This window comes from Chiloscyllium plagiosum, chromosome 33 (genome assembly GCF_004010195.1).
Source record: "Chiloscyllium plagiosum isolate BGI_BamShark_2017 chromosome 33, ASM401019v2, whole genome shotgun sequence".
Classification (NCBI taxonomy): Eukaryota; Metazoa; Chordata; class Chondrichthyes; order Orectolobiformes; family Hemiscylliidae; genus Chiloscyllium; species Chiloscyllium plagiosum.
In genome coordinates this window covers 15251175-15276849 of record NC_057742.1, presented here as the reverse complement: position 1 = coordinate 15276849, position 25675 = coordinate 15251175, and the positions used below count along the sequence as shown (strand labels likewise).

At 43.2% G+C, this 25675-nt stretch overlaps 1 protein-coding gene across 3 annotated transcripts in view; it reads right to left on the bottom strand.

The window, feature by feature from the left end:
- si:busm1-163l24.3 overlaps positions 1 to 25421 on the bottom strand; it is a 34760-nt gene extending 9339 nt beyond the window's left edge. The window contains exons 1-5 of one of the 3 annotated variants that reach the window (XM_043675013.1): positions 25025 to 25421; positions 24673 to 24767; positions 19155 to 19335; positions 6061 to 6164; positions 469 to 3720 (exon numbers count right to left, since the gene is read on the bottom strand). In XM_043675013.1, the coding sequence (XP_043530948.1) occupies positions 469 to 3720; positions 6061 to 6164; positions 19155 to 19329 (3531 nt within the window). In that variant the 5' untranslated portion in view covers positions 19330 to 19335; positions 24673 to 24767; positions 25025 to 25421. Of the gene's footprint in view, positions 1 to 468; positions 3721 to 6060; positions 6165 to 7451; positions 7567 to 7728; positions 8429 to 19154; positions 19336 to 24672; positions 24768 to 25024 lie in introns of those variants that run through there. The other 2 variants (XM_043675014.1, XM_043675015.1) reach the window with 2 other exon arrangements.
- Between the last annotated feature and the right edge of the window lie 254 nt (positions 25422 to 25675).

Genomic DNA, 25675 nt, shown 5'->3' with positions numbered 1-25675 from the left:
ACCTAGTTTTCTCATTCCAGGTTTTTATTGAATTCATATTTCATCATCTGCCAGACTAGGATTCAAATCCATGACCTCAGAATGTTAGCCTGGTGCTGGGGATTACAGTCCAGTGACATTACCATTAAACCATCGCCTCCTTTTTATTTCGAGAAGTAGAAATGCAGAGGATTTGTTAAATGGGGAGAGATTAGGAAATGTTAATTTCCAAAGGGACCTGACTGACCTTGTTCATAAGTCATCAAGAGCTAACATACAGATGCAGCAAGCAATTAGGATTGATGTTGGTTTGTTGCATTTCTTAGAAGGAGATTTGAGCATAGGACTAAAGATATCTTTTCTTTAAATACATTTTCACTTTAGTTTTGACTACCAGCAGCTTAAGACAAACTGGAAGCAAACTTTGACCTAAACAATAAAGACCCACCTATTACCATAACAAGTGATTTAATTCTTCAGACTACTCACCCTTTGAATACCACTAGGAATGTCATAGGTTATTTTCAAGGTCAGGTCTCTAATAAATCCAGGTAAAGAAATGTTCAGATATGCCAATTCCATGGTCCCCAGACACTGGTTTTCATTTTTAATTGAAGGTACGGTTTGGTGACATACTGGATAAGATGATTCAGAGATTCTGTAACATTCCTTACACAAACCATGATTACAGGCCAGCCTTACGTGGCAACCAGTTTTCTTACAGGCAGAGCAAGATGTGGCTGATTTGTTTAGTTCTTGTGCATCCAGTCCAATGGCTGGACTTCTGAGTTGAATCTGCTGAGAATTTCTCGACATCCTTTCCTGTGATGTTGTCATGCTGTTGTTATCTTGCTGCTGTGTGGACGCATCTTGCATTCGGACTCCTGAATCTGTAGCCGCTTCACAGGTATTTGATCCATCCCTATTTTGTTGCAGCACTGACGTACTACTGTAAGAAAATACTGGTAATGACTGTATGCCACTCTCCAGTCTATTGCAATGCAAGCCATCTCTATTGTGCCAATGGCTTTCCTTCACCAGCTTGTTGGCTGTAATCTGGAACTTATCAGGTAGCATCTTCTTTGCCTTGATTCCCTCTCCCTCTCCAATCTGCTTGCTCACCTTCTGGCTTTTAGAATTACCCACATCATGAAGAAATGAAAAACTACTGTATTCTTCAAAAAGCTTTGGTGATTTCTTCTGATCTGGAATTGGATTGTGTTCCTGCCTTGAATTTGACCCAGTGCCATTGTGCTCAATTGAATGCTTCTTCAGACTCTCCTCCTCCTCTTCCACACCTGGCTGGGAATTATAGTTCTTGCTCGGATTTCCAGCTACCTTCCTGTGACCCAAAGTTTCAATAAGTTCTCGATCTGACTCTAACGAAGAATACTCTTCCTTTGGTTTCTCACCTTTTTTCAAGCTGGTCTCATCCATGTGGTACACTGGAGTCCTACGACCATGATGACTCTGACCCAATAATAAAGCATGTTCTGTAAATTTGCTGGGAACCTTTCCCTCTGTGTCTTTGAATGTCTCTGTATCAATGAACGAGTATGGATTAGAAGCTGCAAAGGAGACATCTGTCGAGGAGAATGGATCTTTTAACTTGAGTTTAAAAGTTTCTATAACTTTCATGCATTGTTCATATGGGGCAATAATTTTGAAACCTGTCTGTCCTCTAATGAATTTTACTTTTGCAAAGTTATTTTTCAGACTGCTATACCACTGATCTACTGCTTTCTGATTGCTCTGCTCAATTCCAAGATCTGCATATGAAAGAAACTGTTGAATCAAATTCTTCATTCCCGATGTGTAAAGTGACAAAATTTCCTGCTTGACAGCAATGATATTCGCTTTTTTAACTCCAGTAATGTGCACCGTTGTTATATCTCCCTGGGTCTGCTCATTTATCACAACGTCAGCTTTACTGCTGATACTTCTAATGAAAGAAGCATGAATGTCTTTCAGGTAAGACCACACACCCGACTCCATTGGGATCTCTTCAGTGATATGTTCTTGTTCGACAGGTTTGCTTTTGACTATGCCCTGGAAATTGTTGCTCATGTCTCTGGAATGCCTCAATTTTACTAATTCTGAAGAGCTACTGGTCCTTCTCAGTAATGGTTTGGATGAATGAACATCTGAACCTTTGGAAGTCAAAGAGTGGAGTGTCTGCATGTTGCCTAGCAGGTCTCCCTGATGGAAGAGGGTGCCAGCTGATGTTTCAAAATGATATGGCTTGATAGGACCACAGGTTTTGTTACTCTTGGAGTACTGGAAAAACTTGTCCCCTTTATTTGTACCAACGATGGAAGAGCTTTCATGTCCCTTGGACAGATAGTTATCACCTGCTTTGTCAGGACTCTTAAGATCCTTGGACTGAACACTTAATACTGATAAGTCTTTGACCATCTTAGTAACAGAATCTTCCCCTGTTCTTTTATGTTCAATAAACTCTCCTGTTGGACTTGTTAATGTTTGGTCAGCAGAAGTAAACATCTGATTGTCACTAATGCGGTGCTTCAGTTTTTGCCAAGTTTCTGAAGTCGAGTGATGCTTGTTATCATGTTGACTAATCTCAATACTGTGGCTTGTCAGTAAGTTATCAGTTGAACATGTCTGCTCAGGTTCTAGAGTGAGGTCATCTTCAGCTAGTCTGCTCCCTGTCTTCAAAGGACCAATGTTTTCCCTTATACCATTGAAGGTTGGAGCCAATTTATGATCTTTTCTGACGTCTGCCTTTCGGATTCCCGCTTGCACAAACACATCATTACCATCGAATTCCTGCAGAGACGGTGGTATACTGCTGACACTAGTCTGATCACTTTCTGAATCTCTCCTCGAAGCTGGATGCTTACTGTTTTGAGATTTTGCTGAAAATTCTTCCTTGCAGTCTTGTAAGTACTTCTTAGCCAGGGAGCAATCATCTGACGTGCCTATTAGGTACAAATAGTTTTCATTTTCACTTAAATTTATTTTAGGGAATTGTACCTGGAGGCTTGCACAGATGGTCTGAAGGAGAGACACATTTGAAGTTATATCATTTTTGTAAATCTGTTCCTTACGAAGCTTAAACTCAAAGCTCTGATAGAGTTTAGAAAGGTCTTGATGTGCTTGGAACACTGATAGCTTGCTGTCCGAACAGTCAGAAGTCTCTTGCAAAATCAAGGTGGTGATGTCTTCACTGGTAACATCCAACACCTTTACATGGTACTGACAAAGAATATTTTCATAGCTGTCTTTATAAAATTTCTGAATATATTTGTAAATATCAGAATCCATCATTAAAATGTAATCTTCAATATTCCCTGTATGTTGCTCTCTGCCTTGTTGAAAGTTGACGTCTCTTTTAACATTGTCATTGTCAGAGTCTTGTACACCATTTTTAGATTGTAATTCTAGAATCGCCTCCTGGACACTGGGGTCTATACTTAATTTCCTAGCAAGTTTTCTGATACTGTCTGAATGACCCATGGCACTGTTTTCTGAGTGATCATATTGGAGTTGCTCAGCTTCATGAAAGCCACTGTTGGTTTGGTTGGGTTTTAAACTGAGCAAATGATGAATTTCTCCACTTAGTTCCTGTATTTGAGAAAAGTTTCCAGCAACATTGCACTTATCTGCCTTCTGATCAAAACTAAACTGGACGTTACTATGTTTCTTCTGCAAATATTTCATTAATCTTTTTCCACCGAGAAGTTTTCCATAATCTATTGTCATAGAAATATGACAGATGATCTGCAAGAACATTAAAAAAAGAGAAACATTTATTGCATTCTATGACATGCAATTAGGCCCGAAGAAATGACTCTGCGTACAGGCATGCTAAAGTATATAGTAACAATGGCCCTTTCTTTGGTCAAATGTTATTTCAAAGGAGTATGTCCTTCTTGTCCACTCTAAATAAAGGTGGATATTTCAGAATAGAATTAAAGGAATATGAAAATTTACACAGCATTAAAAATGGGAGGTAACACTAATAATATTTACCACATACAGATAGTGATGGTATGTTTTTGCATAATTTGACCTCAAATTATGTCAAGTGTAAAAGTGTTAGGTGTGGGGGGGATAATTGTCATCTACATCGTTCCCAAGCACAGTTTGCTTTGTTTGCGTGTGTCTTAATTCTCCCACATCTTCACAACACAGTCCATATTGCCTGCTTGATTAATGCAGCCATATACAAGGGACCAGTAAGTGGAACTTGCACTGTGGGGTGAGAAATTGAAGTTGTCTATTATTACACATATAATGTTCATTTCACTTGCTAATTAGTCTGTGTAATGTATTACATGCCATGCCGAAAAGAGGAATCGACTTCTATTCCAAGCATATGGTAAGGGTTTGGAGAGATATGGACCAAGTACTGGCAAATGGGACTAGATTAGATCGGGATATCTATTTGGCATGGATGATTTAGACCGAAGGGTCTGTTTCTGTGTTATACATCTCTATGACTCTATATGCAGAAGAATGAGCTATGGGCACAAAAAATGGTACTGCCTCATACTGTACACCCGGCCAACTTGTACGCTATGATCGATGGAATGTAGTATTATTAGAAATATGAAGTGTGCAATATATTGCTGGATAGACATGAATATTTGTAATAAAATTCAACGAATGCCTACTAGTCAATCTCCTGTGGCACACTGTCCAATTTCCTTGTGGTCTTCAGGGGCAAGATGTGCTGACGTAATTCTGCCCTTGTTTTAATGTCCTATATTCTATAACCAAGGAACTGGTGGGGAGGGTGCGCAGATGAAATTTTTGATTGATTAGATGTAGATATAAAATGGCACCCTGTGATTTCATTTTATTTGAGTAGTTGACTGAATTTAGCAAATAAATAATTATAGCCAAATGTCCTCCTTCATGTAGCATCCTCATTGGCTGAAGTTTGCTAACCATAGCTCAACCCTTAATATCACAAAGAGAAAAGGCAGGTCCCAAGAACTACACAACCGCGCAACCACTTCAAACCATAAGATATATGAGCAGAATCAGGCCATTCAGCTCACTCAGTCTGCTCCACCATTCGATCATGGCTGTTATATTTCTCAACCCCATTCTCCTGCCCAGTTCCTGTAACCTTTGATTCCGTTCTAATCAAGGACCCAATTATCTCTTCAATACACTCAATGACATGGCCCCCAAAGCTTTCTGTTGCAATGAATTCCACAGATTCACCACCCTTTGGCTGACAAAAATTCCTCCTCACCTCAGTTCTAAAGGGTTGTCCCTTCAGTCTGAGGCTGGGATTGAAAGTGCACTGCTGGTATTAAGGTGCACCACATCCTAGCTAACTGAGCCAAACGATACATCTATCTACTGGATTAGTGGTGCTGGAAGAGCACAGCAGTTCAGGCAGCTTCCAAGGAGCAGCGAAATCGACATTTCGGACAAAAGCCCTTCATCAGGAATAAACGTTTACATTGGAAAATGCCTATGACCACACTGTTGTACTTGCGGTGTGGAAGAAGGTTATAATTAGTATGACAAATTTTCAATGGCAGCTTGTATTGTAAATGTGGACACTATAATCTATAATCAAGGAACTGATGGGAAGGATGCGCAGATGAAGGTTTGATTGATTAGATGTCGATATAAAATGGCACTCTTTGTGATTTCATTTTATTTGAGCACAGTTGACTGAATTTAGCAAGTAGTCCCAATACAAGATAATTTACAACTAGTATCACAATTCAGAACTATTTCCCAACAAATTATACAGAAAGACTCTGCTTCATTTCAAAAGCCACTATGTCACAGAAATCAGAAAATATTACGTAGAGAGTATCCTGCTTCTCGTAAACATTTGAGTATATTTGATATTTATCAAATTGTTGCAATAAAAGTGTCACATTAACTGAATATATTTATAAAGCCTCTGCTGAACATGTAGCATTGTGCAGCCTGTAATATATAGTTCAGAGAATTGACCTTTATGACAGACACAAGATCTAAATGTTTACTTGACACAACATCACTGACCAGCATCAGGAGGCAACACGTTCCTAAAATATGTAAAATAAATGCTAAATTTTGAGAATATTCAAGTAATTCGTCAGTTACCTGATCAACTTTGATCTCAGAACAAGCTGATTCTACTTTTAATTTGTAATGCTTCCCAGCAATTCCAAGAACATGATTTCCCACATTGAGAACCCGTTGAGCCACTGAGAAGGAACAGAGAAGTTTGGTTATCGTTAATACTACAAGCCTATACATGTGCTGAAATTAGCGGTTATTATCAACCACAAAATAGGACTCTTCAAGAAAGTATTGTGTCTCTCATCAAAGGATCTTCCTTTCTTAAACAGTCAGAGACTCACCACATCCCTCCCTCCAAAACCACCAATATTTCAGGAGCAAAGGCGACCCCTAGAATTCTGTGCTTTGCTGCAAACTCCCCTCCTTCCAGTCTCACAGTGTTCAGAGCTAATTGCTTTCCTGATCAGGCATTCACCTGCCTCTGCTGTTTCCCTTTATCCCACTGAGTCATGACTCCTATGAGACTTTGCCACAATCTGTGCCTCTGTATAGATTCTGACCTGGCCATCGTATGTGTCCTTTCCAAGCTTATGCCAATCACATCTCCTGCATCCTAGATGCTGTTGCAACTGAAAACACCTGACCACTCCGCTTCCTTTTGTAACCATGCTAGGAGCAAAGAACACATTTTTTAAGTCATTTCAAGTGCACGTGAAGTAAGGAATAAAACCAAGTGAAGATGAACGCTCATGCTACGTATTGAATATTTTCAGAAGCAGTTTAATGACCCACTGTATCCCAGGCAGATCAGATATGGGTCATTCTGCTATAACACACGTTTTGTTAACACCTATTCGCTGAAACACAATTGACAAAATGGGGGCACTGTTTCTAAAGCATGAACATTTAAAACATGGGTTAGCTGTAACACAATTACATCGCCAACACTTTAAGTGATGTTTCTAAAGCATGATTTCTCTATAATGTGGGATGGCACAAGAATGGAACTATCACGTTATCGAAGAACTACCAATATGATTTTCTTGTTGATTTCATCAAGACAGTCACACTAGTTTGCTTCTAGGCTATAAAACATTTTTAAAATTAACCTCCCAATTGAATATTTGTGATATAAAAGTAATCCTTGATAATGTAAAAAGCCTTCTCTCCACAGCTACATTTTCTCCCTTTAAAAATCAGATTCGGGAAGATCCAAGATGGTGGCAACCCAGTAGGTCTGAGTCTGTAGTGCTTTGCCCAAGACTCGGGCAAAATGGGGCGCCCACCCTCACCTCACCTTTTAAATCATTCAGGATAGCTTTTGCCCAGCATACTTCGTCATTTCACATCAAACTTGAACAGTTTGGTGCCTTTTTAAAAATGACTAAGGGCAAAAACTCCCGCAGCACGCAACAGGCAGGGACCCCTCCCACAGCAGCAGGAATGTCGACGGCCAGCTCGGGGGGACTTACCTGCAGAGGTGAACCTGATCTCCGAGATCGTCAAACTCCAGGAGAAGACTGACGCATTTATCGAAGAGACCCAGTCCAGGTGGGAGTTGATCTCACGGTCATGCTGCAGAAGCATCTGGCGCTGCGAGGCAGCAGTGCTAACCACTGTGCCACCGTGCCGCCCACCGTGCCGCCCACTGATCTCCGAGATTGTCAAACTCCAGGAGAAGATTGACGCATTTATCGAAGAGACCCAGTCCAGGTGGGAGTTGATCTCACGGTCATGCTGCAGAAGCATGACCGAGAGATTGAAAAACTCGAGCAGCGCGTCGGAAGGGTGGAGCAATGGGCCGCGGCCTGGGACTGCTGCCGAGTCGTCCAGGCTCTGGAGTGGCGAGTCCGGACCCTGGAGGAGCACATCGACGGCCTAGAGTTGGAAAAATATTTGGTTGCTTGGCCTTCCTGAACGGGAAGAGGAAGGCCAGCTTGTGGATTTCTTGGAGTGATGTCTCCCATAATTATTGAAGTTGGAGTCGGGAACTGGGCTGGGTGCGGCTGGAGCGGGCCCACCGGGTTGCTGTGCACAGGCCCGGGTCGCTGTGCATAGGCCCTGGTCGGAACAAAGCCCCCGGCCTGGTTCTAGTTTGACTTCAATGTTATAAAGCAAAACAAATGCTCCTAAAGTCCTCCAGAGTGCTGGGGAAGGATCCCCAGGCCATGATGTACAAAGGTTCCAAGATAATACTATTTCAGGACTTCTCTCCAGTCGTGGTTCACAAGAGGAGGGCATTCGATGAGGTGAAGAAGCGTCTGAGAGACTTAAATATTAAATACTCCATGTGATATCCGGCAACGCTGCGCTTCAGCCGTGGAGGATCCGTTTATAACTTTGGATCACCGGAGAAAGTAAAAGAATTCTTGGACTCTCTCAAATAGACTGCGGGACTTGAACTGTATGGATAACAACTTTATTTTGCCCCCCACTTTGTTTACTCTTCTTACTTGCTGGGATTGTAATTTTGTAACTTTATATATTTCTATTTTGTATTGTTTTTATTAAACGTATCCAGGTGTTGGTGTGGGGGGAGGGGTGGGTCACTCATGTTTAACTCCTGTTTTATAAGACACTTGAATTTATTTACTCCATTTTGTAATGCCTGGGCCGAGGGCAGGGCCCTAGCTGGGAAAGGTTATGGTGGGGTTATTGGTAGGTATTTATGCTCCCTGGGAGCAAGGGGGAAAGTCTCCTTTCAAATATGTTTTGCATTATTTTTATTTAGGAGCAGTTCTTAATTGTGTTGATTTAAATGTTTTAAAGAGTTTTTTTTATTTGTGAATTTTCTATGGTCTGTATTCAATGTCTTTTGGGTGGGGTTCTTCCTCCTGGGGGGTCTCAGGCCTTGCCTGGACAATCTTGGCTAGCCATTCGCTTAGGTGGTGCACCTGGAATGTCAAGGGGAGTCATTCGCCAAAAGGAAAAAGATATTATCAAGTCTTAAAAAAGAAAGGGTTAATGTCCCTTACAGGAGACTCATCTACTTGATAAAGAACACTCAAAGCTACAACAGGGTGAGTTTAGTCAGGCGTTCTTTTCATCTTTCAGCTCAAAAAGTACGGGAGTAACCATTCTTATTCGGAAGAATCTTCCTTTCCAAATGTTAAGCCAGATAAAAGATGAGTCTGGACGGTATATATTGATCAAAGCCCTAATACATGGAGAGGAATACAGAATTTTGAATCTTTATTGCCCCCTGGCACATCCTTTTAAATTTGTAACAGAAGCGTTCTCTAAGTTAATGGCTTTCGGGTTCCGCCATACAATTATAGGGGGAGATTTTAATTGTATTATTGACTGAGAGACGGATAGGATACCAAGGAGCACTACGGGTATATCTCTGCGAACTAGACAACTGGCGAATCCGTACAAGGAGATAGGACTAGTAGATGTGTGGAAGTGTCTTCATTCCCAGGGTAGAGACTTTATTTTCTACTCTAACCCACACAAGTGCCATACCAGAATTGATATGTGTTTTGACCCCTCAACCATTTGAATTCGATACTGTCTTGTAAAATAGGTAATGTAACAATTTCTGATTATACCGCAGTATATATGGAAGTCAAGACTAGGGATGATGGGATAGGCCCCCGCCATTGGCGTATGGATCCTTTCTTATTGAAGGATAGCAAATTTATAAAGTATTTTTCGCAGAAATTCAAAACCTTCTGGGATATTAACTCAGGTACAGCCAGTAACCCATCGATGATGTGGAAGACCACAGGCATATACGCAAGGCTTGGTCATCTCATACTCTGCGACCCCAAAAAGACAAAAGGGAGAGCAACAGTGCCTGCTCGAGGCTCACTTGAAAGCAGCTGAAATTGCGTATGTTGACAGGCCCTCCATTACTAAACTACAGCGGATCACAGCCCTTACGGCAGCCTAGAATACTGCACTTACCCAAACAGCAAAAAGGGAAATATTATTTGCAAAGCAAAGATTATTTGAATATGGCGACAAGCTTGGCAGATATCTAGCGTACCTTGCCAGAAAGAAAAAGGCTCCCCAGGCCATTACGTCCATCAGGGAAAGTGCTGGTACCCTGACCTGTGATCGTAAAAAGATCAATACAGCCTTTAGAAAGTTCTGTTTGAATTGTATAAGTTGCAGGATTGTGAGGATAGGACTGGGAAGGTGGAGTCCTTCTTTAAAAATTTGGCCCTTCCGGGCCTAACCTCGGAGCAGGTGTCGATCTTGAATGCCCCCTTGACAACCCAGGAAGTACAGGACGCGGTTAGGCAGCTTCAGAGTGACAAAGCGCCTGGGCCAGACAGATTCCAGGTTGAGTTCTATAAAGAATTTATAGGGGAACTGGCCGGGCCACTCATAAATATGTACAATTACTCACACAGTCAGGGCTGTCTCCCGCCTTCGTTGAGAGAAGCAAATATTTCTCTCATTCTTAAGAAGGGAAAGGCCCCAGAGGATTGCTCTTCATATAGACCCATATCCTTGTTAAATGTGGATTTTAAAATTCTTTTAAAAATGTTAGCATTAAGACTGGAGAGAGTTTTACCATTCATTATAAAAGAGGACCAGACGGGGTTTATAAAGGGTCACAGGTTAACTAATAACATTAGAAGGGTCTTAAATATGATATAAGCCTGTCAACAGGGAACAAAAGTGGGTTTCGTTGTCTCCCTAAATACAGAGAAGGCATTTGATTGGGTAGAATGGCCATATCTTTCTTTATACGCTGAAAAGGTTCGGTGTTGGAGAGGTCTTTACTAAATGGGTTTCAGTATTATATAATGATCCCAAAGCAGCGGCGATCACCAATGGTTTAAATTCAGATAGCTTTAGCGTTGGCAGGGGCTGTCATCAGGTATGTCCTCTTTCACCATTACTAAATATTGCTAGTGATTGAACCACTAGAGGAAGCTATACGAACTGACCCTAATATAATGGCTTCGAGGGTTGGATCGGGCAAGCACAAAATCACTCTCTATGCGGATAATGTCCACCTTTTCTGAAGTGAACCTTTGACATCCATGCCCCACTTAATTCAAGTGATCAATCTATTCGGTATGTTCTCTAGTTACAAAACCAATTTTATGAAATCGGAGGCCATGCTGGTGGGAGGTCTTACCAGTATATCCAATTTACCGGACGGATCTTGCTTTCCCTTTCGGTGGTCACTAGAAGGTTTTCTGTACTTAGGTATTTTTATCACTGCAGTATGTGGTCAGCTGTATAAAGCCAATTACGTACACTTATTAGAGAAAATAAGGCAGGACCTTCAACGCGAGGGACATCTCCCAATATTCTGGATTAGTGGTGCTGGAAGAGCACAGCAGTTCAGGCAGCATCCAAGGAGCAGCGAAATCGACGTTTCGGGCAAAAGCCCTTCATCAGGAATAAAGGCAGAGAGCCTGAAGCGTGGAGAGATAAGCTAGAGGGGGGTGGGGGTGGGGGTGGGGAGAAAGTAGCATAGAGTACAATAGGTGAGTGGGGGAGGGGATGAAGGTGATAGGTCAGGGAGGAGAGGGTGGAGTGGATAGGTGGAAAAGGAGATAGGCAGGTAGGGCAAGTCCGGACAAGTCATGGGGACAGTGCTGAGCTGGAAGTTTGGAACTAGGGTGAGGTGGGGGAAGGGGAAATTAGGAAACTGTTGAAGTCCACATTGATGCCCTGGGCTTGCAGTGTTCCAAGGCGGAAGATGAGGCGTTCTTCCTCCAGGCGTCTGGTGGTGAGGGAGCGGCGGTGAGGGAGGCCCAGAACCTCCATGTCCTTGGCAGAGTGGGAGGGGGAGTTGAAATGTTGGGCCACGGGGCGGTGTGGTTGATTGATGCGGGTGTCCCGGAGATGTTCCCCAAAGCGCTCTGCTAGGAGGCGCCCAGTCTCCCCAATGTAGAGGAGACCGCATCAGGAGCAAAGGATACAATAAATGATATGTGTAGGTAAAACTTTGATGGATGTGGAAGGCTCCTTTACGGCCTTGGATAGAGGTGAGGGAGAAGGTGTGGGCGTAGGTTTTACAGTTCCTGTGATGGCAGGGGAAGGTGCCAGGATGGGAGGGTGGGTTATAGGGGAGCGTGGATCTGACCAGGTAGTCATGGAGGAAACGGTCTTTGCGGAAGGCGGAAAGGGGTCTGGAGAGAAATATATCCCTGGAGTTGGGGTCTTTTTGGAGGTGGCGGAAATGTTGGCGGATGATTTGGTTTATGTGAAGGTTGGTAGAGTGGAAGGTGAGCACCAGGGCGTTCTGTCCTTGTTACGGTTGGAGGGGTGGGATCTGAAGGCAGAGGTGCGGGATGTGGACGAGATGCGTTGGAGGGCCTCTTTAACCATGTGGGAAGGGAAATTGCGGTCTCGAAAGAAGGAGGCCATCTGGTGTGTTCTGTGGTGGGCCATCTCCCAATATCCTGGCTAGGCAGAGTAGCCTTAGTTAAGATAAATATCCTACCTCGTCTCTATATTCAATGAGAATACCCCCCTTGATACTGCCAAGACAGGTGTTGCGTAAGCTTTATGGCTGGCTCGGCTCTTTTATTTGGAATCATAGATGGCCCCTTGTCAAATTAGAAAAGCTGCAGCTCCCACAAACAAGAGGAGGACTGGACTTTCCAGATTTCAGGTGGTACCAATTGAGCTCCTTATTATCTTATGTAGCTGATTGGGTCTCTGGTTAGATATTGAGACCTCCCAAACAAAATGTCCCCTCATCAATCTTTTATTTATGGACAAGATGAGAATTATTACGGACTGGGCGGCACGGTGGCCCAGTGGTTAGCACTGCTGCCTCACAGCGCCTGTAGACCCGGGTTCAATTCCCGACTCAGGCGACTGACTGTGTGGAGTTTGCACATTCTCCCCGTGTCTGCGTGGGTTTCCTCCGGGTGCTCCGGTTTCCTCCCACAGTCCAAAGATGTGCGGGTCAGGTGAATTGGCCATGCTAAATTGCCCGTAGTGTTAGGTTAAAGGGGTGGATGTAGGGGTATGGGTGGGTTGCGCTTCGGCGGGTCGGTGTGGACTTGTTGGGCCGAAGGGCCTGTTTCCACACTGTAAGTAATCTGTAAGTAATCTGTAATCTACTATTGTAAAAACCCTATTGTACTAAATACAATTAAAGCCTGGAGGACAGTGCGACAAGATGAGGGGATCCTGCAAAAAACCTCCCCTTATACCCCCATAGTGGGAGCATCAGGATTTCAGCCAGGGTTGACGGATGCTACATTTAAAACTTGGGAGTCCAGAGGTAATCTCCTGCTTTGGAGAGCTGTTTGATCGGGAGGTTATGATGTTCTTTGAGCAGCTGCACCAGAAGTGGGCGGCATGGTGGCACAGTGGTTAGCACTGCTGCCTCACAGCGCCAGAGACCCAGATTCAGTTCCCGCCTCAGGCGACTGACTGTGTGGAGTTTGCACATTCTCCCCGTGTCTGCGTGGGTTTCCTCCGGGTGCTCCGGTTTCCTCCCACAGTCCAAAGATGTGCAGTTCAGGTGAACTGGCCATGCTAAATTGTCCGTAGTGTTAGGTGAAGGGGTAAATGTAGGGGTATGGGTGGGTTGCGCTTCGGCGGGTCGGTGTGGACTTGTTGGGCCGAAGGGCCTGTTTCCACACTGTAATCTAATATCTAATATCTAATCAAGTTTGGACTGCCTAACAAGGACTTCTTTCAGTATTTTCAAATGCGAGACTTTATACAAAAGAAGGCCACATTAATAGTCAATCCTTACAAATCGGATAGGGAAAGGAGAGTGCTATGACCGATGGGGCGGCCCTCGGTCAGTACTCTTATCATTCACTATACAATAAGATCTCGAAGGACATGGAATGATTACATAAAATCTGGAATCAAGAATTCGAGATGGAAATCTCTTTAGAAATGTTGGAGGATGTCTGGGAAAATGCCAGAAAGATCTCTATTTGTAATAGAGATCAGGCTATTCAATTAAAGCTACTTCACAGGGCTCATATGGCACCTGAATGACTCACAAAATTAAAGGCAGGAGCATCCCCAATGTATCCTAAATTTAAAATAGAAGTTGGCACTCTCACGCATTGTCTATGGATATGCCATAAGATCCGTAGATATTGGGATAGAGCAGCGAATACCTTGACAGAGACTTTGGGTATGGTGATTGGATCGGATCCAACATCCCTACCTTTGGACTCTCCAAATTTTCCCTCCCTGGATGTATACCGGAGGAAATTATTTACTATCCTCTCCTTTTGTGCGAGGAAAAATATTTTAGTGAATTGGGTATCTGAAAGTCCCCCAGGACTTTCAAACTGGCACAGGATAGTCATGGAATATATCCCCCTTGACTTCCTCACAAATATGGTGCACCAAAAAACAGAAATATTTTATAAAACATGGCAGCCCCTTTTGAGCTATATTGACATAGATATTTCAGCCATATTTTCCAGGGCTTTTGTTCAGCCGTAGTAATGGTTCTGGCTGGTTCAGGGGCCCCCGGAAGGAGGAATCTCGTATAAATACGGGTTCTAGTATGACTTGATGTAAATCTATTTTGAGCATGTACTTAGTTATTTAATTATTTTATTGTTTACTGTTAGTAATGTATGATATCCTATTTTACGTTTTAGTTGTTTGTAGAATAGATTAGTAGTTAGTCAGATTTTTTCTTTTATTTATTTAATTTTATATTCATGCTGTTATCATATTGTAAAGTGGAATATACTTGTTTATATTATTTTTGTAATTTTGTAAAAAAATCTTTAAAATTTTCTTTTTTCAATAAAAATACCTATAAAAGAACCAGATTCATCTTCTTGCTTAAACAAATATACCCACGAGCTCTCTTCCCTTGCAATGTGTGCCCCTTCACCTTACTTCCCTGTGAATCTATGGCCCGATCATTAATCGCTAATTCCACTCCTAATGTGTCCTAAATGTAAAAAAGAAGTTGGCACTCTCACGCATTGTCTATGGACGTGCCTTAAGATCTGTAGGTATTGGGATAGAGTAGCGAATGTCAATCTGTCCCACAATTCCACATTTGAATTGTTCCACTACCACAATAACAGAAGAAAGTCAAAACGCAATGGCATTATCTGTCTTCCTTGACCTTTCACTGACACTGACACACATAAGAAAGAGCCAAGGTTAAGTTCCTAAGGCACTCTGGAGGGAATGGCAAAATCCTGGAATTCCTCTCTTAACAGCACCGTGAGTCTTCCTACACTTCAAAGACTGTAGCCCTTCAAGATGGCAGCTCAACACCATCTCTAGGGCAATTGGAGATGGACAATAAATGCCAGCCAGTCAGTGATGCCTACGTCCCAGGAAGGAATAGAGAACATGGTAAATCAGATATGATCTGACCCAGGGCACAGAAGGTCTAACCTGCTTTTGTGAACTTGGAACATATATTGAATATCCATATTACAAACATTCAGCTCGGACTATTTTTATTTCCTACTTATCGTGCACTGTGAAATTCTTATCCAAAATCTCTCTTGTTATCCATTCAGTGGTACTGCCCTCACCTGGTCCCATTCTTACCTGCTTGATCATAATCATACTGTCCCCAGCAATGACTTATCTTCCCAACCCCCTGCCATTACCTCCAGAGTGCCTTAGGAACCTAATCTTGGCTCTTGCTTATGCGTCATTCATGCCGCTGCCCAGTTACATCGCATAAAACTAATCTCACAATTCAATATTTGTAACATAAAAGTTAATCCTAGTTCTCATTGTCTGTTTAATTGATGCCATTATAACCAGCCTTTATTATTTTCAAACCACCCAGTGTTCTGGGCTGTTTGTCATTATGCCAGCCTTGTACTTTGCTTTTATAAGGGGGTTATTGATAAAATTACTAGATGGAATATTGATGGTTACATGTGTTAGGATTCACATCATAATGTAAAGAGAGTGAAAGATACTCTAAATTACTAACATAAAGTTGCTCTTTAAGTCATTTTTAGCCTCTGATAAAGGTCATACTTGCCAAGTAAACTGTGCCGTATAACTGACTGGGTGTGACTCCACATGACCTTTAGAGACTCAGGCTTTGTGCCCCTGGCCTGCTCTATCATGTCTCAGATTTTCCCCCAGTATCCTGCTTCGGTGGCAACCTCCCACATAGAGCCCTAGGTATGTACAGCATGGAAACAGACCTTCAGTCCAATTCATCCACACCAACCACATATCCTAAATAACTCTACTCCCATTTGCCAGTATTTGGCCCATATCCCTCTAAACTCTTCCATTTTACATACCCAATTAGATTCTCTACAGTGTGGAAACAGGCCCTTCGGCCCAACAAGTCTACACCGACCCTCCAAAGAGTCACCCACCCAGACCCATTTCCCTCTGACAATGCACCTAACACTATGGGCAATTTAACATGGCCAATTCACCTGGACTGTGGGAGGAAACCCACGCAGACACAGGGAGAATATGCAAACTCCACACAGACAGTCACCCGAGGCTGGAATTGAACCTGGGACCCTGGTGCTGTGAGGCAGCAGTGCTAACCACTGAGCTACCGTGCCGCCCGATCTAGATGTCTTGTAATTGAACCGGCCCACAGAAGATCGTGAGGACTGCAGATGCTGGAGAGGTCTGAATTGATAAAGTGTGGCGCTGGAGAAAGCACCGCAGGTAAGACAACATCTGAGCAGCGAGAGAGTCGACGTTTCGGGCATTACTCTTTATCAGGATTGGGGAGGAGTAAAGGGGGCTGAGAAATAAATGGGGTACTGTTACTGTGGGAAAAGAAGGTGGGATGGCGATAGGTCGGCGAAAGTAGGAGGTGATTGTGATAAGTCAGTGCGAAGTGTGGAGTGGATAGTTGGGAAGGAAGATGGACAGGTAGGTCAGGTCAAGAGGGTGGATCTGAGTCAGAGGTTTGGATCTGGGATGAGGCGGGATTTGGGAAGATTTGGAAACTGGTGAATTCAATGTTCATGCCGTGTGGTTGTAAGCTCCTGAAGCAGAAGATGAGGTGTTCCTCCTCCAGTTTGCGGGTGGCCTTGTTTAGGCTGTAGAGGAGGCCCACAACAGGCATGTCATTGGGGGAATGGAAAGGGGGAGTTGAAATGGATGGCCACAGCAAGGTGAGGTTGGTTGAGGCATACACACCAGAGATGTTCCCTGAACTGTTCTGCAAGTTTGTGCTTGGTCTCTCCCATGTAGAGGAGACCACATCGGGAGCAACGGATGTTGTAAATGAAGTTCAAGGATATGCAAGTAAATCTCTGCTGGATTTGGAATAATCCTTTGGGGCTTTGGACAGAGGTGAGGGGAGACGTGTGGACGCAGGTTTTGCACTTCTTGTGGTGGCAGGGGAAGGTGCCGGGTGTGGAGAGCGGAGTTAGTGGGGAGTGTGGATCTAATGAGGGAGTAGCAGTTGGAATGGTCTCTACGGAATGCAGATAAGGGTGGGGAGGGAAATATATTTTTGGTGGTGGGGTCTGACTGTAGGCGGTGAAAATGGTGGAGAATGATACACTCGATTTGGAGATTTGTGGGGTGGAATGTGACGACTGGCGATTTCTATCCTTGTTGTGGTTGGGGAGAGTGGGGTTCGAAGGCAGAGGGGTGGGAAATGGAAGAGATGCGATTGAGGGCATTGTTGATAACAGGGGATGGGAAATTATGGTCCTGTTAGTAGGAAGACATCTGGGAATCATGGAGTGGAATCACTCATCCTGGGAACTGATAATGGCGGAGGCAGAGGAATTGTGTTTTTACAGGAGTGGGAGTGGGTAGGAGGAGGTGTAGTCAAGGTAGCTGTGGGAGTTGGTGGGTTTGAAATAAATGTCAGTGTTAGGTCGGTCACCAGAGATGGAGACAGAGAGGTTGAGGAAGTGGAGGGAGATGTCGTGAACTGTTCAGGTGAATTTGTAGTCGGAGTTGAAGGTGTTGGTGTAGTGGATGAACTGTTCACGTTCCTAGTGTACCAGCCTCCACCACTTCCTCTGGCAGCTCATTCCATTTACGCACCATCCTCTACGTGAAAACATTCCCCTAAGGTCCCATTTAAATCTTTCCCCTCTCACCTTAAACCTATGCCCTCTGCTTTTGAACTTCCCAACCCTAGAAAAAGACCTTGTCTATTCACCCTATCCACGCCCCTCATGATTTTATAAACCTCTATAAGGTCACCCTTCAGCCTCCAATGCTCCAGGGAAAATAGCCTCAACCTATTCAGCCTCTCCCTATATTTAAAACTTTCCAACCCTGGCAACACCCTTGCAAATCTTTTCTGAACACTTCCAAGTTTCACAACACCTTTCGTATACCAGGGAGACCAAAACTGCATGCAGTAATCCAAAAGTGGCCTAACCAATGTCCTGTATTGTCACAACATGACCTTCCAACTCCTATACTCAATGTACTGACCAATAAAGGCAAGCATACCAAATGTCTTCTTCACATCTTTTAGACTTTCCCTGTCAGTAGTGCAAGATGTTGGAAAAGTCTGAGTCAGCACCAACCCCATTACCTAGAATCAACATGTTATTCAATAATAGTGTCCTTATTGTGATTTGAAGTTCTGAAAAATATTTTCATGAGATCATTGGGCATCAGTGGTTAGGCCATTACTGTCTATTTCTATCTGCTGTTGAGAAAGTGGTGAATTTGCACCTTAATTTGAATTGTCTGATCATTAAATTGAAACTGATGATAAAAATCTGGTTTATTAAAATTGCTCAGATAGCTTAGATTAGTGCCCTTGGGTCCTAGTCTCTCCTACAGGTGGGAACATTTTCTCCATGTCTACTCTATCCAGGCGTTTCCGTGTTCTGAAAATTTCAATGAGAACCCATTCATCCTTCTAAACTCCATAAAGTACAGACCCAGAGTCCTCAACCACTCCTCATATGACAAGTCTTTTATTTGCGGGATCATACTCGTAAAACCTCCTTTGGACCCCCCACCCCACCCCCAAAGCCTGCACGTCCTTCCTTCGATATGAGGCCCAAAACTGCTGACAATATGTCAAATATAGTCTAACCAGAACTTTATACAGCCTCAGCAGTACACCTCTCTTCTTGGATTCTAGCCCTCTTGAAATGAATGTTGACATTGCTTTTAGCTTCCTAACTGAACCTGCAGGGTGGTATGACCACGATCAGCAACACACGCAAAATGTTTCTCTTGTGGATGACAATCTATATATTCAGGTTTAGCTCACTATGGTTTTGTTCCTGTCACTAATCGCTCTTTTCTGGAATGTGCTGCTTTACCTTCTGCATCTTCAAAGACAATGAGAGCAGACGTTGCCGATTCTGATGGGAAGACGATATCGATGATCTCGCCTCCTCCATTCTTGGACCGTAAAAAATGTATCATGAGTTTATCTTCAAGAGTCCGTTTTGAGAAACCCGTGGGTAGATCAGATACTTGAATGGTTCTATTCATTGTAAACTGCAAAGAAAACATTTTGTTAAAACCTAACATGAACTCCGCGATTCTCTGCATTACAACAGTGGGTACATTTTGCAAGAACAGCAAACTTTGTTTTAACCAGCACCTTATGAACCTACACTTGATAAACCAGCAACAATTATTTCCCTGAAATACCAGCTGTTTGCTGTATTATTATGATCTTCGCAATGTCCATGTAGTTGGGAATGTGAGTGAGAAGGTACTCTACCAGTAAGGTTTATTTAAGGCAAAGTTACTTTATTATTTAAGTGACTTGTTCTGTAAATAATGTATGATAGTGACCCCCCCCCCCACACCGTATTATGTTTCTATTACTTACTGTGCTTTTTTTTACATTACAAATCCCTCAGCTTTTCTTCATAAGACCTTCCCTCCATCTCAGGCAACATCCTAGTAAATCACCTCTGAACCCTTTCCAAAGCTTCCACATCCTTCCTATAATGCGGTGACCAGAACTGTACACAATACTCCATGTGCGGCCGCACCAGAGTTTTGTACAGCTGCAGCATGATCTCGTGGTTCCAAAACTCAATTCCTCTACTATTGTCGTCCCGTTTCCTCCCCACTCAGTCAAAGCAAAATGCTCAGACACAGTATATTTTTACCTCCTTCATCTTTATTCCAGGCCTTGGAGGGAGAGAGAACGCTCCCCCATGTGCACAGGGACAGGAGTTCATGGTCTACTCTGGAAGAGCAGTTTCTCAATGGTATATGCGGTCATTTTAAAGGAAGGAGTATCCAGATAAGGCAACATACATATTGATTGGGTGACCATTACAATCAGCGAGTGTCAATAGTAAAGATTAAGCCATCTGCTGTTACACAATGAATAAGTGGCTTCACATAACGAATTCTTTTCACCTTGTTAAACTGACCTTACATACTGAATGCCTCCAATATTGTTAAGTGGCTCTACATAATGAATGCTTTTCCACCTTATTAACTCATTATCCTTGCCTCCAGCCCCCCATTGTTAACTGCAAGTTCTTATCTGATCCGAGTCATGCTCAGCTGAACCTCTGGTTTCACAAAACTTGAACTTAACTCTTACCCTGCCTGCTTATACCCTATACACATTTTCACTACCAATAAAAGCTAAAACACTGTATGCACTTTTAATAACCCTATCAACCTGGGTGGCAACTTTCAGGGATCTATGTACTTGGACACCGAGATCTACACTGCCAAGAATCTTAACATTAGCCCAGTACTCTGCATTCCTGTCATTCCTTACAAAGTGAATGACCTCACACTTTTCCACATTAAACTCCATTTCCACCTCTCAGCCCAGCTCTGCAGCTTATCTACGTCCCCCTTTAACCTGCAGCATCCTTCAGCATTATCCACAACTCTGCCGACCCGTGTTTTCTGCAAATTTACTAACCCATCCTTCTACGCCCTTACCTAGGTCATTTGTAAAAATGACAATTAACAGTGGCCCCAAAACGGATCCTTGCGGTACACCACTAGTAAATGAACTCCAGGATGAACATTTCCCATCAACCACCACCCTCGGTTTTCTTTCAGCTAGCCAATTTCTGATTCAGACCACTAAATCACCCTCAATCCCATGCCTCCATATTTTGTGCAATAGCTGACTGTGGAGAATCTTTTCAAATGCCTTATTGAAATCCATATACACCACATCAAGCACTTTTCCCTCATCCACCAGTTTGGTTACCTTCTCAAAGAACTCAGTAAGGTTTGTGACATACTACCTCCCCATTCACAATACTGTGTTGACTATCCCTAACCAACTCATTCCTTTCTAGATGATTATAAATCCTATCTCTTATAACCTTTTCCAACACTTTACACACAACCAAAGTAAGGCTCCCTGGTCTATAATTACCAGGGTTGTCTCTACTCCCCTTCTGGAACAAGGGGACAACATTTGCTATCCTCCAGTCTTCTGGCACTATTCCTGTAGACAGTGACGACATTAAGATCAAAGCCCAAGGCTCTGCAATCTCCTCCCTGGCTTCCCAGAGAATCCTAGGATAAATCCCACCTGGCCCAGGGGCCTTACCTATTTTCACACTTTCCAAATCGCTAACACCTCCTCCTCGTGAACCTGAATCCCGTCTAGTCTAGTAGCTTGTATCTCACTTTTCTCCTCGATGTCATTGTCTTTTTCCAGTGTGAATACTGACAAAGAATATTCATTTAGCGCTTCCCCTATCTCCTCTGCTTCCGCACACAACTTCCCACAACTATCCTTGATTGGATATCTTTCTCTAGTCATTCTTTTATTCCTGATATACCTATAGAAAGCTTTAGGGTTTTCCTTGATCCTATCTGCCAACGACTTCTTATGTTCTCTCCTGGCTCTTCTTAACTCTCTCTTTAGGTCTTTCCTGGCTAACTTGTAACTCTCACGAACCCTAACTGAGCCATCACATCTCATCCTAACATAAGCGTTCTTCTTCCTCTTGACAAGAGATTCAACTTCTTTAGTAAACCACGGCTCCCTTGCTCGACCACTTCCTCCCTGCCAGACAGGTACAAACTTATCAAGGACACACAATAGCTTTCCTTGAATAAGCTCCATGTTTCAATTGTGCCCATCCCCTGCAGTTTCCTTCTTCATCCTATGCATCCTAAATCTTGCCTAATTGCATAATAATTGCCTTTCCCCTAGCTATAACTCTTGCCCTGCGGTATATACCTATCTCATTCCATCGCTAAAGTAAACATAATCAAATTGTGGTCACTATCACCAAAGTGCTCACCTACCTCCAAATCTAACACCTGGCTGAGTTCATTACCCAGTACCAAATCAAATGTGGCCTTGCCCCTTGTTGGCTTGTCAACATACTGTGTCAGGAAACCATCCTGCAAACATTGGACAAAAACTGACCCAACTAAAGTACTTCAACTATAGTAGTTCCAGTCAGTAATTGGAAAGTTAAAATCCCTCATAAGAACTACCCCGTTACTCTTGCTCGTCTCCAGAATTATCTTTTGCTATCCTTTCCTCTACATCTCTGGAACTATTTGGAGGCCTATAGAAAACTCCCAACAGAGTGTCCTCTCCTCTCCTCTCCTGTTTCTAAGCTCAGCCCATACTACTTCAGTAGACGAGTCCTCAAAAGTCCTTTCTGCAACTGTAATACTGTCCTTGGCTAACAATGCCACACCTCCTCCTCTTTTACCATCTTCTCTGGTCCTATGAAACATCTAAATCCCGAAATGTAGTACATCAATGCTGCATCATTAAATGTGCTGCATCAATGGAAAATTTCTGTCTTTTGCGCAACACAGATTATGAGTTTTATCAAGTAGGAGATGGTCAGTGGGTTGGCTCTGATATTTATGTAATTGTCATGATGATGAAACTAATTAGTGTTACTTTTGGGAAGAGGTTTACAGGATCAGAATGTTCTTTATTTATCAGTTGATTTACACTGAGGAACACTACATACTATTCACCTCCTAACCACTGCCAGTATGATATTACGTATTAAATGATCATAAAAATTAAGAGTTTAATATGACTAATTGAAGCACAGGGTCCTTTGGAATATAACTACATAAGAGATGGCAAGTCTCCGGTATTCAGAATGCAGAGAAGGTTTACCAGGATGTTACTACAGATGAGGGTCTTCAGTTATGAGGTAAATTTGGAAAAGTTAGTAAAGTTCTTCTTGAGATAGGAAAGGTTAAGAGGTAACAAAAAAGACTTGCAGAATAAGAGATTTTGATTAAGTAGAAAAAAAATTATTCTCTCTGATGAGTGAGTCAATAGACAGGAATTAAAACTTTAAAATCAAAGGTGAAAGATCTAGTGGAGAGATGAGAATAGTTTTCACTCAAGAATTGCATTAATCCAGAATGCGCTGCGTGAAATGAGTATGAAAACTAATTCCATAAATAATTATTAAAGGGATTTGGCCTGTCTGTGAAGATGAGTGTCTTAAAGAGTTACAAGGGCATGTGGGACTAAGCATAACATCTCTTTGGGTAACTGGTCTCCTATGGTGAGAGTTTCTTTGATTGCAAATGTTGCTACAATGGTTAATGGTGGCTACAATGACCCCGACATTACAGGTTCTCCTTCCGGTTCTACACTGGTATTCTGGGATGCGATCAAGCCTATTCTATTTGGCAGAACTTGTTCTGACAGGTCTCTAAACGTAAAATAAAAACAATGATGAAATATATAGCAGGCTGACCAACAGCTGACGACCAACACAGATAAATGAAGGCTCACTACTGCAAACGCCCACCTCTTTTTGATGTGTTCTTTTTCTGGATTATTAATCCAAGCTTTTGGATTGTGTACTGCAACAGAATGTGGACTAAGCTATTGTGTCCATGTCTCTATCTTCCTCTTCAGTAGACATTCTTCCATTGCAAAGTAGTGGGTCCTGAAGTAACCGAACAGTCCGATACTGGATCCACACACCCTGCCTGAGGTGGGGTACACAGTGTCTGAAGAGGCTGCTCAGTAGGATGCTTGAGTTTCTACACATTCCTTCAGCTGTTTGTGCCTGGCCTCCACCTGGGCCTGTCGGAGATGCTCAAAATGATTGGCCGTCCATGAGGAAGCTCAGAGCACAGAGGTTGCTTTGGAAATCTTGGCTGACCAAGCACAGCTGATTGACTGTTGTCAGCATCTCGACACTGGGGTCATTGGTCTGAAAAAGGACAGTGATTTTGGAGTGCCTTTCCTACCAGGGATTTGGAAGATTTTGCAAAGGCGATTTTCAATGGGATTGACCATGTCTCTGACACATGCAGGAGAGGGGGGATAATGCTGTTGCTCTGTACTCCAGCAGCTTGGTGCTGGGCTTGAGGTCTCTGTCATCAGCTGCTCTGTTCCATGTAGAAGAGACAGTGGGGTGGCCAGGTAAGCCAAATATATTTAACCATATTGCTCTCCAGAATTGGTCAAACAGTCCAGATAAGCCAACAGCTATCGCTGATTAGAATACAGGTTAATCATCAATACAAATATCTCACATTACAACATTAAGGGGTGGTATTTTCACTAGTCTATTAATCCAGAGACCCAGATAATGTTCTAGGGAAAGGGGTCAAATTCCAATGGTAGAAGTTGAAATCAAAAGAAAATCTGGAATTAAGGATCTACTTACACCACCAGAGGAAAAACCATCTGGTTCACTAATATTCTGGAAACTGGCCTACACGTGACTCCAGACCTACAGTAATGTGGTTGCCTCGCAACTGCCCTCTGGGCAATTAGGGGTGGGTAATAAATGCTGGTCTGGCCAAGTGATGTCTACAATCATAAAAAAAGCAACATAAAAATCTGCAAGTTAACAGCACCCTTCCGGAGCAGAATGAACTCACCTGCTGGGTTGAACAGGACTTGGGACCAACGTGGACTCAGGACTGGGATCTTCACTCTCCGCTGGCGAGGCCGCACCCGTTTACAGCAGATCCATCTGGAATGGCCGCAGAAAAAAAAGACTACAATCAATCTCACCATACCCGTTTACTGTGCGCCGTTGCTTGTGTAGCCAAACTGAAACTACAGCCCATCCCCCTGCCCCATGGGTGTCTCCACGTCCCCTGTGGAGAAGCCTTTCTCCTGCTGAAGGAAGACCATGGTCGGTTTCCGCCTCTTTCTGCCCCCGGCTGCACCCACTCTGAGGGTGTTCCTAGTTCAAACTTCTGCCGAGGAAAGGCATCAGATGCGCACCTGCTCTGCTGTTTGTGTGTCAGTCCCCTCGGGTCGGCACCCAAAACAAAGAGACCAACCTAAACGCAACTAGAAATGGAACAAACGAAAGTGAAACTCCTTGAGATTCAGTGCCCGCTCTCCCCTCCAACTGATTGCGAGCGCTCCTCCCCAGCTCAACCTGGGAGCCTACAACACACTCCGTCCCGTCGGCTCACTCAATCCACTGCCAGTCTCTGAATTTTCACTCTCTCTTTTCTTTCCTAACTCAAAACAAACATCACAAATAAGCAGGCAGCGTGCCATCCTTCTCCCTGGCATCACAGGGCATTGAGACCCAACCCAGCTCTGTTATCTTGGGAGTCTTGAGAAAGTTAGAATGAGCCCCCAGGAGTCGCCTCTGAGCAACACCTGAGAAAAATAATTGGGGCAAAGATTTTATGATTTCAGTTTTTGAACACGTGTGTCTATGAGTCACAAGGATGGGTGGAGTGAAGACTATAAGGGGCTGAGACTGCAGGTTGGAGAGCATCTTTTAGAGATGGGATATGGGCATCACTGAGTCCTGAAGACCTGAAACGTTGATTTCTCCATCGCCTGATGCTTCCTGGCTTGATGTGTTCTTCCACCCGTCTCCTTGTCTATCTTGGCTTCCAGTATCTGCAGTTTTAT